Genomic DNA, 15,672 nt, shown 5'->3' on the forward strand with positions numbered 1-15,672 from the left:
ACAAATGGCGGCTTACCTGGAGTATGTACAGGAATTGAAGAGTTCCTTTGCCTCCTTTGAAGTGGTGCATGTGCCCAGATAGCAGAATGCCCGAGCTGACTTGCTAGCTAAGCTCGCCAGTTCAGGCAAGGGGGGTAGGCAGAGGACGGTGATTCAAGAAACTCTGAAGACGCCGAGAGCATTTGTGGCAGATCACCTGGTTCTTCAGATAAGCAAGTCGACGGAGAAAGCGGCGAGGAGTCACAAATCCTTGACTCAAGAGACCTTGAGGTCGCCAAGAATAAGGGCATGTCGGGGGGAGAGGGTGAACATGACGCAGGTCTGCGCTGCACACGAGCCAGACACCTGGGTGACGCAGTACAAACGATGCTTGGCGGATGGCCTTCTCCCGCTGGATCCGACAGAGGCTAGGAAGATAAAGAAGAATTCTAGCAAGTTCGCAATGATTGATGGCGATCTGTACAGGTTTGGTTTCACTCACCCACTCCTGGAATGTGTGCACGGGAAAAAATGTACAAGAATTATGGCAGAGCTCCATGAAGGGATATGCGGAAGCCACGTCGGGGGTCGAGCTCTGGCCGCAAGGACTCTTCATGTAGGTTACTACTGGCCAACAATGAGAGAAGATTGCAAGAGGTACGCACAGTGCTGCAAACAATGCCAACAACACGCCGATTGGCACAAGGCGCCTCCCGAGGAGTTGAAGTCGATTTACAGCCCTTGGCCGTTCCATACATGGGGAATCGACATTTTGGGACCATTCCCGCTGGCGATCAGGCAGATGAAGTACTTGGTGGTGGCGATTGAGTACTTCACCAAGTGGATCGAAGCAGAACCAGTGGCCCAGATCACCGCACACAAGATCGAAGGTTTCGTGTGGAAGAACATTGTGTGCCGGTTTGGTGTGCCCAAGCGCCTGGTGTCGGACAATGGGACTCAGTTTGCAAGTCACCTGTTGAAGAAGCTGTGCGAAGGGGTGAGAATTCAACAAGTGTTTGCATCCGTCGAGCACCCTCAGACGAATGGCCAAGTAGAGTCAGCCAATCGGGTGTTGCTGGGAGGGTTGAAGAGAAGGCTAGAGAAAGCCAAGGGAAGCTGGGCTGAGGAGGTACCCCGTATAGTTTGGGCGTACCACACCACCGAGCAGTCAGGAACCCATGAGACCCCGTTCAGCTTGGTCTATGGGTGCGACGCAATGATTCCAGTGGAGATCCAGGAGAGCTCGCCGAGATTCCAGAACTTCGTGGAGGAAGACTCGAATGAAGAGAGAAGGTTAAACCTGGATCTACTGGATGAAGTCAGGGAAGAGGCGAGATTGAAAGCTGAGGCGGTGAAGAGAAGGATTGAACGAAGATATAACTCGAAGGTGATGCCAAGACAATTCAGAGAAGGCGACCTGGTGATGAGGAAAGCCCACCAGTACGAGATGGAGAATAAGCTGTCGCCTAAGTGGACGGGACCGTTCAGAATAACCGAGGCGCTCGGGAACGACGCCTACCGCTTAGAGACATTGGAAGGAGGGGCGATTCCTCGCACCTGGAACGCCACGCACCTCAAGTTATATTACAGTTAAGAACTTTGTAAGTAAAGACAAACATGAGGTTATATTACAATGTCTCTGTTAAAACAGTTGGAAGGGAGCACTCTTTTTTCCCTAAGGAGGGTTTTTAATGAGGCCACCCAATAAAGAAGAGTTTTCGAAGTTTAAGGTGTTTCAGATTGCATGCTTTTTGTTTTCCAAAAGTTTTAAAGAAAGACCTTGTCACTTATATGTGATTTAAGGCAAGTTAAAGATATATTGCATGCTTTCTAAAAAGTTTCTAAGTCCTCATCATCTTTCGGCGATTGGAGGCACCAGTTAAAGTTAAAGTCCTCATCGTCTTTCGGCGATTGGAGGCACCAGTTAAAAGACCTCAACGCCCTCGCGCGTCCAAAGGCGAGATAAAGACCTCCTCGCCGTCGAGCGAGTGCAGGTGAGGAAGAGTGAAAAGTCCTCAGTGTTTCTGGGGGAGAGGAGATGTAACCCCTGGGGCAATGTAGAGGCACCAGCGAAAAGTCCTCAGTGTTTCTGGGGGAGAGGAGATGTAACCCCTGGGGCAATGTAGAGGCACGAGTTAAAGACCTTCTCGCCTATGAGCGAGTTCAGGCGAGTTAAAGACCTTCTCGCCTATGAACAAGTTCAGGCAAGATAAAATCCTTCTCGTCTCGAACGAGTTCAGGTATGGTGTAAAGGGCGGAAGAAGTTTGTTAGGTGACTAAGGCGGGTTCGAAGAGAACGCCTAGCCACCCGGTCTCTTGTTCTGAAGATCAGGGAGGTAGAGAAGGATCCGAAAGGCGCCTCTACCCCCAGACGAAGGAACAATGGCCAAGTTATGAAGCCAGAAAGAAGCTGATATCGCCAAGAGTCTTTGGCGACCAGGAGAAATTCAAGCAATGGCAAGAAAGTCAAAGACCCGTTTTGATGAAGCAGATCGGGTGAGCGGTGTCTTAAGCCATTAAGTGAGTTGAAGTTCGTTGTTTGAAGAGAGATTTTACGTTAAGGTTTATTGCCTTGAGATTACAAGTTGTTAAAGCGTTATTGTCCGAAGATCGGTGGTTCAAAACAGTTAAGTACACGATTGCGCTTGCGAAATTACTAAGTTATTTCTTTGAAGTAAATTGTGCAAGAAGAGATAAAGCAGGCAAAGGAGTTGCAAGAGGAAATACAAAGACCTTGTCATAAAGTGAACATCAGTTTAAGGTACATATACAGAAAAATCAGAAAAATAGAAAGATTGTTACAAGCAAATTGGGTAAGGGAGAAAGCATAAAGGTAGTGCGAACTGTTCCCGGGCGGCCTCGAATCCAGCAACAAGAATTTGGGCAGAGCTCAGGTTAAGTTCTTCGATTTGTTTCTTTAGCCCCTCATTCTGCTGCTTCAGCTCTTCTGCTTGCTTCTTAAGTTCTTCAATTGTTTCCCGAGCTTGAAGAAGGTCTTCAGTAACCTTCTTGGATTCTGCCTGCACCTGGCCCAGTTCAGCGGCGATCTTCCCGTTCTCTTTGTTGGCTTCAGCGAGCTTGGCCATGGTGTCGTCTCTTTCTTTCTCCACCTTTCCCAAGAAGACCTCCCAATCGGCTGACCTTTTCTCGAGGTTCTTCACCTTGGCGGCGTCAGCTTTGATCAAGGCCTCCAGGTCAGCCACCTTGACGCGATAAGGTACTATCTTGCTCTCCAGCTCAATTTTCTCTTAAGCCAAAAGCTGCACCTTATGGCGTAGATCGGTGGCCTCCTTGCGCGCCACCCGGAGCTCGGTGCTCATGGCATCTTCTACTCGGGAGTGTTCAATCTCGGCGAGTGTAAGATTGCAGGATAAACTCTCCGCCTCAATCCTTATGGTGTTGTTCTCAGTTCGGAGTGCGAAAAGGTCATCTTGGAGCTTCCTGGTAGAACTCTCCACAGCTTTAGAGATGATGGTGGGGAAGTCCTCCGCCATCATCTTCAGTTTGGCCGAGAAAGGCTCCCACATCCTCTTGACCTCAAGAGAGAGGTTTGCTTGTGGAGGCACCGGGTGGGCTTGTTGTTGGTTTTCGCCGCCACCTTCTTCAGTTGGTTGCTCAGCGGGTGCTTCTTGGCGTGGTGGCGACGTTGGGGATTCAGTAATAAGAATTGGAGAGTGGTGAGCACCTTCATCCCCGACTGGTGCAACGTTTGCAGTTGAAGCATTTGAAGGAGGACCCCCTCCAACTGATACATAAGGCGTGGAGGCGCTCGGGGGGTTCTCTATGAAGTTGGCTTCGGCGGCCTCAACCACTGGGGGCGCAGACGCCAATGGAATCGCTTGGACTGGCGAGGCAAGAGCTGGTGGAGGAAGCAATGTTGGAGGCAGAACTGGTGTGGATGGCGGTGTTGATGTAAGAAGTGGAGGTGGAACTGATGGTGAAGAAGGCGCCACCCTTTTCCTCTTGGTGACGAGGCCATCTTTAGTCGCCTCGTCGTCTTCTTCCTCTTCCTCCTGAACCACTTGAGGGGTTTTCCTCTTTGGTTTCCTGAGGATAAGTTTCTTGCGTTGGTTGGCGGGCTGGACCTCGGAAGGTGTTGGGCCTTTTGGTGGCGATCTGCCCTGTGCGGCGGCGATCTCCACCACCGAGTTTGGCACGGTTTGGGAACCCGATGCCAACCCGTGGGCTCGGGCGAGTGCCCTCAGTTCAGCAAGTTTTCCTTGGCCCAACATGCGATCTGCATAATGCAAAGGTGCATGGGTTAGTTAAGAGAAAAAGGTAAACACACAAGGCAGTATGCAGCAAAATCAGATAAGTGGTGCAGAAAATAAAACCAAAGTCTTGTGCACAACGCACAAGACGCCCAGAAACAGTTAACAGAGGTAATGTCGAAATAAAGACTTAGACGTTGAGGTGAGTTCTAACCTATGCGAATTTCGAGTTGGTCCTCGAAGAACTCGAAGCAGATGAGCGTGGTGGTGAGGAAGGTAATGTTGGCGTCTGCCACACTCTTCCAGAAGAAGCATAGGTCCCTGTCCAAAGCACCCATGCTATCAGGACTCCTTGGCCTCCTGAAGCTGCCTTTGGACTCTTTGTTCCCCTTGTTTACCCAATACAAGGGGAAACCGTCGAGCAGAGAAGCGTCCTTGTCATTGGGGCGCACCTGGACGAACTTGCCCTTCTAGTCTTTGTAGGATTGCTGGAAGATAGAGAGGATCGACCTTCCAGTAATCCCGTTCAAACTCACCCACAGGCGATCTCCTGGGTGCTTGGCTTCAAAAAGAAAGAGGAAGACGTCCACTGACGCTGGCAACCCCAGATGGTTGCACATAATCTGGAACGCCCTCACAAACCCCCAGCTGTTGGGATGGAGTTGGGCGACAACGATGTCGAGCTCGGTAAGAAGCTCCCTTTCAAAGCGGGTGAAGGGAAACCTAAGTTTCACCTTCTTGAACAAGGTCGTGTAGACGAAGCAGAACAACCCGCCGTTGTTCCCCTTGTCGTCGGCGCATACTGGAAGGTCGGGGGGCAAGGCAACACCGTCATTCTTTCGTCGTGCTCCTTGTGGAACGACTGGTGAGGCTCATCCCCTTTTGTCAGTCGAAGAACCGCCCCAGCAGAGTTTACTGAGGAGGTTTCCTTCAGCAAGGTTGAGGTGGCCCATGGGTATAGTTTTTTGAAATCTGAAGAGGGGACGGAGGCTCCTCCGGTGACAGGCGGAATGGCCTGGGCCAGGTTGGGGCGGGAGGGTGCAGGCCTCTCAGCCTGAGAAGACGAAGCACCACGTGCTCGCGGTGGGTTGTGTGCTTGAGATGAGGGGTTTCGTGACGAAGGAGGAGGATTTTGGGTGATCTTTGAGCGAGTCATTGCGGAAGCTGCAAAGGAAGAAGAAAAGAAAAGGTGATCAGGGTTCGCAGAGGCTGACTCGATCATAAAGGAAGGGTGAAAAACGAACGAACGAAGGTTCGTTGCAACGAAGACGAAGCCCTAAGTTACGAAGAAGGAGAAATAGAAAAAACAACCCACAACGTATGCACCAGACAGTTAAAGGATGATGCGAATCGGTTAAAATGCAGGAAAAACCAGCAGAAGAAGTAAAGGAAGTACCTTTTTATGATCAGGAAAGTGATGAAGGAAGTTGGTGATTCAGGAGGTTGAAGAACGTTGAGAGCTTTTTCAGAAGAAAGTTGGAGCGTCTGAGAATACGAAGAAAGTGATGGAACAGTGAAGAGAAATGGGTTTAAAGGGTTTTTCGAAATGGGTTTGGGAAGCGCAAACGACAATTGAAGGTAACCGTTGATGAAGCCACGTGTCGAGCGATGGGAGGAGTGTTTGGTGGAGCGTCAGGAAAGCAGAAAGTACAGCCGCTTGAAATTCTGCGCCAGCGCCACGTAGATCGGTATTGACGTGACTCCTTTAGTCTTTTCGCTGGACAAGTCTTCGCTTAAGACTGGGGGGCTTGTGTACCGCCCTGGTAGTCGGAAGTAATGATGTGGCATCAAGCTATTGTATAGGCGTGTTGAGAGGACGCCAGGTTGGCAGAAGGGAAGGAGGTCGGGGGGCTCGTGTAGTCGCCAGTTATTAAGTTGGCGTGCTCCGATCTCCAACACACCAGAACCGGCGGTCACCAAGTTGAAGACGAAGTCGCCAGATATGAATCCAGGCGACCAAGTGATTAGAGATCGCCGAAGCAAGCACATCGCCGAAGATGAAGGTGGTGCAGATTATGAAGGCGGCCGACGAGACCACAAGGTAGGTGTGTACGAAGGCACCCTAGCTCGCCAATCCAGTAGAGATCGCACTCCAGGACAGCTATGCACTGAGTAGTATCATGCATAAGTAACTTAGCCAAATGAGAGTCAGAAGCAGCGTCCAAGTCAAGGAGGCTCCAGATGATGGCACGTGTACGGCTGGATGCGAGCCACGTGTCCAGGTCTGTAACTGCCAGGAGAGAGAAAGTGTCCAGGTATATAAGGGTTTCCCAACGAACTTCTGAGGTACGCACGTTCAGATTGTCTTCTTTACGCTTGCGAGTTCTTGAGTATACTGTGAGAGAGAACTGGTTCACGGTTCCTTGAGAGTTCTTGAGTGTTACTCTTAGTATTTGGTGGTTCGGTCACTGACTTGGGCGTTGGAGTGCGATCGGCCGCAGCGGCGCCGCTCTGTTCTTTTGCAGGTTCTTGAGGTATTGAAAACAATGACTAAATCTTCCTATTTTATCGACATCTTCGTGTCATGAAGAGATAGAAGGGGTTGAGTAGGAAAAACTATTTTGTTTCAACAACCATCTTGAACTTGGTCTAACTATCCATCTCATATTGTCTTTGCTTTTACTTTGTTTGGTCTAATCTAGTGTTAATAAGTATTGTTAGCTATCAAAATGTTGTATGAAGAAGATATTAACATTTAATGTTGCATGAAACACTTTTAATGCATTTATATGTCCATGATTTTCAGACACTAAAAGATGAATATATCTAAGTTCAAAAGCTCTTAATGGCCAGAAAAAGATTTGCAACGAATTTCTTCCAAGTCACGTATAAAACTATCTTTTGAAAAAGAAAAAAAAGAAAGAATGATTGTTAAGTGTTGAAACACTGCGACAATATTTCTGTACCTATAAAATCTTTACAGTGAACACTATTGTCTTCATTTAATAAACTAGAAAATATTTACATATGTCGTAAAATGATCATCTTCTCTAGTGAGAAAACCCCCATATCTTTTTTTATGACTTCTTGATATAATCCTTATTTTTTTAGTTAGGAGTGGTTGCGTCCAAACAATACTCAATGTGTTATGAGTTCTTGTAGTTCGAAAAATACTTTTTTTCTTAAGGAATGACTACATTCCAAAGAATACTCAATGGGTTAGGTGGGAGTGGTTGAGTTCCAAAAAATCTCGGGTTATTTATCGAAGAGGGTCAAAGTTCCAAAAACTACTTGGGTTTTTACTAAAAAGTGACTACGTGGCCAAAACAATAATTGAGTGTTTAGTCAAAAATATTTGCGTTCCAAATAATACTCGGTTTGTAACTTGTAACAATAGTCTCCATAGTGAAACGTAAACGGTTGATCAAGAATTTGACTTAGTCTGCATAGACGAACTAGTGTAAAAAGCACATGTGAATATTTTTTTTCTTAACAATTGTTCAATGCATATTATATTTTGTACTAATAAAAAGAATGAGAACTTTACGAATCAAAGTTTAGGAAAGAATTTTTTAATAGACTATGTATAAAGTAAAGTTATTGTCTGAATGTGAATCATTAAACAACATTTTTAAAATTTTAAAAAGTCTTAAAATATAAGCAATCCTCTTTTCTTATTTTTGACATACTTTGTATATTAATTAAATAATAATAGTAGTGCTTGTATGTTTATAGTTATTTATATATGAATTAATAAAATTAGATTAAATAGGATGTTAGTACATTTATGGTTTTGTTTCGAGGTCTTTTAATTTGTAATAAAAAGTAAACAATAAATTTTGTAAAATAATTAATAATATATATATATATATTATTATTATTAACTATTTTGAAAATATATATGTTAGAGTAAAGTTCAACATATCTTATATTTGATATGGATTATGTACTTAACAACAAATTATAAAACAATATTCTTTAAGTATTAATTATCAATAAACACATAAGATTTCGCTTATATAACTTTGTTTGATAGGTTTTTGCTAGGATAAATGTTAAGTACACATAGTGTTAAGTATTTCATGTTACAAGTTGAATACTTATAAATGATGTTCATCTCTTTGTTTTTTACAAGAGAATCTCAAAATGAAGTGCCTACATCAAAGATCTCGAATAAAGTTGTTTCACATAAACATGCTTTCATTGAAAAGGTGGAATGTTAGTCGTGTGAAGACAATCATCATTGTTATGTCTTATGCTTTACTCAAGTTTGGAAAAAGGTGCTTAGCTTAGGTTTAATAAGTTATGTCGTGTATCAAAGAGTTGTGTAAAGAATATGTAAGCATTTAATGTTGCATGATGAACATTTAATGCATCTATAAGTTTGAACATGGACAAACGATAGATGAAGAAGAAGAAGAACTTCACAAGACCTTACAGTGACTTCAAAAGGATGTGTAACGACTCTTTTATTCTCAACATCTACATATAGAATATCTTTTGTAAGAAGAAAAGTTGATGAAAATTACGATGATAAGAACGATAACAAAGGCTCTTGTAAATTTTAGCAATCCTCAAGCCTTAGTTTGTGAGTAAGAACATTGTTTTGTTCTTTAACAACTTAAAAGAGTATTCTCAATCTTAAATCCTTCTTAGAACATTAACTTTCTTTTAGTGAGCGAAACCTCTTATCGATTAGGTCACACCTTTTGTGTAAACAAAGTACTTAACCATAAATGATTGATCTTCATCAAGCGTTAATCTTACAAAAAGTTGTTTGAGAATGTGTTTGTTAAGTTTTTGTTCGACATGTGTTAATTTGTGAAAATTCTCAAAAAGTCTTAAATACACAATTCAAACATTTCTTCTTCTTCTTCTATATTGGATCAATTTTTATGATATATTTAAAAAGGAGATACTTTCAACAAAAAAAAGTTAATTATATATATATATATATATATTAATTCAGATTCCAATATTTTTCGTTAGAAACTTTTGGTTTAGCAAATAAAATCACCATAAATCACAAATATTTCTTTTCAAATATTTAAAATAACTATATACTTCAATGGAAAACTAATTATTGAATTATTAAAAGGTTGTGTTTTATAGACATCTTTTTAAAACTTTTTTACTATTATAAATATAATCATTTTTTTTATTTATAAAAAATTACCTACTATAAGTAGATATTGTGATAAAAAATACAACTATTTTTGTTGTATAAATAAAACATTATAAAAATTAATAAAATATATATTTTTTTACATACACATTTTTTAAAATTTTAATATAAATCTAATAATATTTTGTTATTTTAGTAATTATTATAATGGTTATTTTTTAATTATATATTTTGTTTATTATTACACAAAAATGTATAATGTGTGTTTTTTTCTAGTTATAATTTAATTTTAATTAATTCATACGCTCAGCACTCCTATTTAAACATTATTGGTAGCGAAGAAAACTCCCAAAACAAATTTGTAAGAACGAAAAATTTAGAATTAATTATTAAAAAGTTTTGGTAACCTACAAATTTGTAACCAGGTTTATGAATTTATAAATTATTGCTGATTTGATTTTTAGTTAAGGTTTCATTAACATTTTACTGAGATTTTATTAAATACGGAGATATTTTTTAATAATTTAAAATCCCATTATACAATTAAAATAAAATAATATGTAAAAAAATGCTGTAAAAGAAATTATGTAAAAGATATTAATTTGAATGCTTATGTTATCATAATTTTAATGAAATTTGAATTATTGATTGAAAAGAAAATAAGATGAATTAAGTTTAAAAATTCTTTTCAATTTTTCAGATAATTTAAAACTTATATTTTAATCTAAAGTAAATACTCGTTTCAATATAATAAATATTGGCTATCACGTTCTTAATACAATGGAAAAAAAAACTACCGTCTTAATATAATAGTTTTAATTCAGTTAATTTTTTTTAACTCGGTAAGGATTAAACTAATTGAGTTTTATTATCGATTTTTTTTATACATTTAAATTTTTTATTAAAATTCATTATTTTTTTATTACACCAAAATGAAATATTTCATATAAGAATTAATTACTTTATATTAAGGTCAGATTTACCATTTAAAGAGTAAATTGGAAATTTGCTTAAATTCGGACAGTTTTAAACTGAACGCGGTGGGATTCAGAGTCTCAGTGCATTCAACATCGTCTTCTTCCTCTTACTCTTCTGTCTTCAGGTATCACCATTTCTTCACTTTTTTCTTATTCTTTTTTCTCTCGTCTTAGCAGAAGAAACTATTTCGGGTTTTATTTCGCTAAACATCGCTATAATTCTCCTTTTTTATCCACATTTCCATCGCAATTTCTGCTTTCCCCAAATTTTAAATCGTAGACCTAGCCAGGTCTTTTTATTGCACTAAACAGGTTACGGTTATCCCAGATCTGATCCAGTAATTTGTGTTATTAGGTTTATTAGGCAGTTCCCTAGAACAATTGAAATTTTCGTTGTAGGTTTTTATCTGGCCCAGGTTTTAAGTTGTGGTTGTTGTTGCTGTATTTTCGCAATTCTTGATGTTCCAGGAAATTGCAGTCAAATTTGGTCATTTAAAACCTTGATTTTGGGATTTTGCTGATACTGCCGTTTTTTTTCTTCTCATAATTGTTCTTGATTAGATGGATTGGCAAGGTCAAAAGCTAGCGGAGCAACTGATGCAGATAATGCTGCTTGCATTTGCCGTGAGTGCATTTGCAAGTGGATATGTCATGGCTTCTTTCCAAATGATGATTCTCGTATACGCTGGGGGTGTGGTTCTCACCACGTTGCTCACTATCCCCAATTGGCCGTTTTTCAATCGCCATCCCCTTATTTGGTTGGATTCAAGTGAGGCTGAAAAGCACCCTAAGCCACAACCTTCTTCTAATGTAACTCAAAAGAAGAAACATGTTAAGAAGTAGGTTTTTTTTTTTTTTTTTAACTTTTGTGGGATAATATATCTTTGAAGTACTCGTAGCTTTGAGACTAATTTGCAGTTCTTGTTGTCTTCCCACCCCTTCCCCTTTAGTGGATAGTACAGTGTACAACCATATGTTTACTTTCTTTAGACATTGCTTGTAGTTGTGTTGGTTTGCTATTTTTTTTACCTTTTTGTAGATTTTAGACTTTGATTCCATGATGGGGTTGGGCAACATTTGGATTCTGATTCTGATCCTTGATGGTTTAAGGTTTTAGATTTAGTGTACAGTTTTAATCATTCTCTTTCTCGTGAGGTACTGAAGGACAAATCTTAGATGCAGATCTATACATACTTTTGGTACCATTTTCAATTAGAATAAGAGTTTTGTTTTCATAATCTGCGTAATTAAGGTTTCCATCAAAGGTGAACATAGATTATCATTGTGAACCTCCCTGCTTAGATTACAGAACATTAAAAGCACTTATGAAATTGCATCTAAGTATTGTCCTTACCCAAATGATGTCGTTAGCTATTTAAGGTATAACCTCCTGTCTAGAGTCATGAATTGATTTGTTACTTGTTAGAATTGTGATAGTTGATAGACCTTGTTGTTTTATGGATTCCGCTGATGATCTTCAACTTTAACGGAATTTGCACATTTTAAGTGTGCAATTTTGATCCATATTGACATCCAATACTTAAAGAAAATGAATTGGTGAATTCGAGAAAGTAGGGGACCAAAATGCGATTAAGTCTGGGTTTTATTACTGTTTTTCTAAATCCATTATGAGGATTAATCTCTTTAACCGTGTCTGACTTTTCTTTTTCCTTAGGTTCTACTTTCCTTGAGTGAGTTGCAATATTCTGTCATTGTTTATGGATTTTAAAGAAATTGGTTTTATATCACAGGCCAAATGGTTTTTGTAGATTATATGTAAGTTGCAAACTAGGAAGCTTTATTTTTTATTTTTGTCTTGGTTGGTAATGTGCTCTTCTTGTTTTTCTGTCACTTCTATAATTTGGTCACAATTTTTATCAGCTGATTTTCTAGTCAATAATTGTGAGTATACTTTATCATCTGGAGTGCACCTCTTTATTTTTTAGTTGTTGTGTGTGATCTTAAATCATCTATCCTGTGTATTTCCATTAGTTTACAAAATGAGTCAATGTGTGACAATGATGGTTTAGTTAGGTTGCATAAACATTATTTAAAAATATATTAATTTTCTCGCTCTTGTAGCTCATTGTGGACCATTAAAATAAATTAAAACCTCTCAGCGTGAGCCTCATTGAGTTCTACCTATTGAGCATTTTTCCCTTCACCTCCATATATTTTTTCCTGCACCCTACAAATATGAAAGTTTCATATTACCGTACAATATAGAAACATTTAAAAAGTATGAGTTTTAAACTGTATAATTCAAAGGTAAAAATGATTTTCAAATTGTATAATTCGAAAGTTCTTCTGGATTATGTGATTGAGAAGATACTTTTGACTTTCATATTGTCAATCCAAAAAAGAATAAATGAGAATTTGTATATTTTTGGAGTGTATGACGAAAATAAGGAGATGGAGAAAGAAATGCCCCTTCCTTTTTAGCTGGTACCCAAAACTAGCCTGCCCGTTAAGCCCATAAACTGACCCGTTAAAAAATTGAACCTTAAATACGCTGTTAATTTTATAAAATTATTAAAGTTGATTTTAACATTCAAATCTTTTTGTGAATTGACATTAAGCTTTTTATGATCCTTTCGATCACTTTGTAAACAATATAACATGTGAAAGCTTAACGTTATAAATTTCTTTAATATTAAATGTGAATTTAACCATTTTTAAGGGCTAAACACATTTTATCTCATTTTTAACAGTAGTACTTAGTAGTTATGAGCAATTTTCTATACTTGAAAACATAAAGCTATACACACTCAATATATCAGTCAATTTTTTAATTATTTAAAATTTGAAAAAATAATCTACTCCATGAAGACTTATTGTGTGAGTAAAATATTATGAAGTTATTGTGTAATTTTTCGTACAAAGGTTTAAAAAAAGAAAAATAGGGTTGGGGGCTACCTTACATGAATTCATCCAGTATAATATCAGTTTATTCGAATAGTTAGCTAAATAACTTAATCAAAATTTACACAAATTCTTGTTACAAAAATTTATAAGTAAAAACGCTCATTTTATAAGAACCACCAATATATTTATTGAATGTTTGAAAGAAAAATAAAATAAAATCAGAATTCATTTTTTAAGTCCAAGCAATCTTCACTAATCAAGAAGGTTTAGTTTGTTCATAAGTTCATTTATATAAGTTTTTAATATTAAATTTTAAAATTTTATTTTAAAAATTAGATATAAAATAAATTTAATATATGAAAAAATTATTTTACTTTCCCTTCTCTTAAAAATATTTAGAAGAACCATGTTTAAATAGATTCTCAATATATTTTTAGTGTGATTCATTTGGTTAAGAGTTCATATGCCAATGCCGGCTTGTAGAAAGGCTCCACCTGATTATTGCAGACCACCATAATTAAATGGGTCACCTCCACATTTTTCTTCCTGCACCTTACATTCATGTAAATTTATTAAATTATTCTTTGCAATTTTTAAGGTATTTGAAAAAAAAATATTTGAAACTTAAGACATAATAGAAACCTAACTCTAATAAACTTGTTAATGATCTAATAACAAGATAAGAGACTCAAAAACATAAAAAAAAAACACACAAAAGGCACAAATGACTCAAACCACATGGATATTCATTGTAAAAACAAAAAACAAAAAAAAATCAAACAAAGGACTACTTGATTTTATGACATATATGGAAATAACATGACTTTAGACAACCAGAAATGGATCATAAAATAAAAAAGAAACCAACATAAACTGTTTTTACCAAAAGAAAATGAAAGAAGTCTTAACAAAAAAACAAAAGCACACAAGATAAACTAAAAGAGAACTCCTAAACACCAATATAGATGGTTCAAGAAAGAACAAGCTATTTGAATCGATTAAACTAAACAAAAACACATTTAAACGGTGGAAACATTTAAAACAGATTCAAGACATTCTAAAAAGTGAGGAACAACACGAAAATGGAAGAACAAAAGTTAGAATAACTTATCTCTTGAAGACCTAAGCTTTGATACCAAATGATGCAATCCTAACTTGTTTTGACTTCTTCTTTGTTGTAGTTTTGTATGTTGCAGAAGAATGGACTTGAAAGTGACATCGATGGTTGAATTGAAGTGTGGAGAAGATGAAATGAAGAGGAGAGGTAGAGGCTTAGAAGAGGTGTGACCAACTTCTAAGAAGATTCAAGCAAAACACTAATAGAAGTGCAAACTTGAGAGTGAATTTGAAGACAAATGAGCTAGCAACTTGAGCAACATTTCATTATCAATTCAAATCTCATTCACAAGGGGGATACCACTTGTATTTATAGTGCTATGGGCAGCCAAGATGGAAGCTTTAACCCTAAAAACTCTTCAGATGGTTTAGAGTTGCATTGGGTCCAAGGAGGCCCAATTGTAACTCTAGTTAGACTCTTTCCTTTTCTATTTACATCCTACTCTAATTGGCTCAATATATGGCCCATGAAAATTGGTCTAAAACATGGCCCAATATAATGGCCAAAATACAAGCCCAAAATAAAGCCTAATTGAAAATTAATTCTCCATAAAAATAGAGTTTTATGAACTCCTTCTTCTTCCATTCTTCTAGCCATGACCTTAGTTATAGGCACAATATGTGTTCTTTCGGATGGTCCTCCATCAGTTACTTTGGTCTAGGCTTAAGCTTTTTTACAATCACAGTGTTCACGATAAGTGGAGATCCCTGGCTAGTTAAGTAGTGATCACTGCATGCCCAATGGACCAATTATCCAATTTTTTAACAGTGTATTTGTGAGAATCACGATGGATGGATGCACATAGTAGAGGTGGGTGGATGGTCCTTAGATTATTTTTGCATTCCTAGTTGATCACGGGTGATGTGGTGATCATTAGGTTTTCTCCCACAATAAGTGGGGATGAATGCATGAATAAACGGTGATCTCTGTAATACTTTATGCACACAGTATATAATGTGGGATTTCAGTTACTTTGGTCCAGGCTTCAACTGTTTTATTGTCAAAGTGGTCATGGTAAGTGGTGATCCCTGTCTAAATAAGTGGTCACAGTATAAGTTTTTGCCCAATGCACGAATTATGCAATTTTTGAACAAAGTATTTGTGGGAATGAGGATGGATTGATGGACATATTGGAGGTGGGTGGATGGTCCCAATGTTATTTTTGCATTCCTAGTTGTTCATAGGTGATGTGATGGCCATTGGGTTTTCTCCCATAATAATTGGGGATGAGTGCATGAACAAATGATGATCTGTGTAATACTTTATGCACATAATATATAATGTGGGATTTAAGTTACTTTGGTCCAAACTTCAGCTTTTTTATAGTCATAATGTTCACAATAAGTGGGTATTCCTGTCTAGTTAAGTGGTGATAACTGAATAAAATTATGTCAAATGCACCAATTATGCAATTTTTGAACGAGGTATTTGTGAGAATCGGGATGGATTCATTGACTT

The 15,672-nt window shown here is 38.2% G+C and overlaps 1 protein-coding gene across 1 annotated transcript; it reads left to right on the forward strand.

Moving 5' to 3' along the window:
• Nucleotides 1-10,239: 10,239 nt before the first annotated feature.
• LOC137811560 (signal peptidase complex subunit 1-like) lies at nucleotides 10,240-11,234 on the forward strand. The gene is made up of 2 exons (XM_068613346.1): nucleotides 10,240-10,357; nucleotides 10,794-11,234. The coding sequence occupies exon 2, from the start codon at nucleotides 10,794-10,796 to the stop codon at nucleotides 11,073-11,075; it is 282 nt and encodes a 93-aa protein (XP_068469447.1). The 5' UTR covers nucleotides 10,240-10,357; the 3' UTR covers nucleotides 11,076-11,234.
• Nucleotides 11,235-15,672: the final 4,438 nt, after the last annotated feature.

This window comes from Phaseolus vulgaris, chromosome 2 (genome assembly GCF_000499845.2).
Source record: "Phaseolus vulgaris cultivar G19833 chromosome 2, P. vulgaris v2.0, whole genome shotgun sequence".
NCBI classification, from domain to species: Eukaryota; Viridiplantae; Streptophyta; class Magnoliopsida; order Fabales; family Fabaceae; genus Phaseolus; species Phaseolus vulgaris.

Coding starts and splice junctions, on each gene's coding strand:
- LOC137811560 (XM_068613346.1), top strand. CDS start 10,794: ATGGATTGGCAAGGTCAAAAGCTAGCGGAGCAACTGATGCAGATAATG.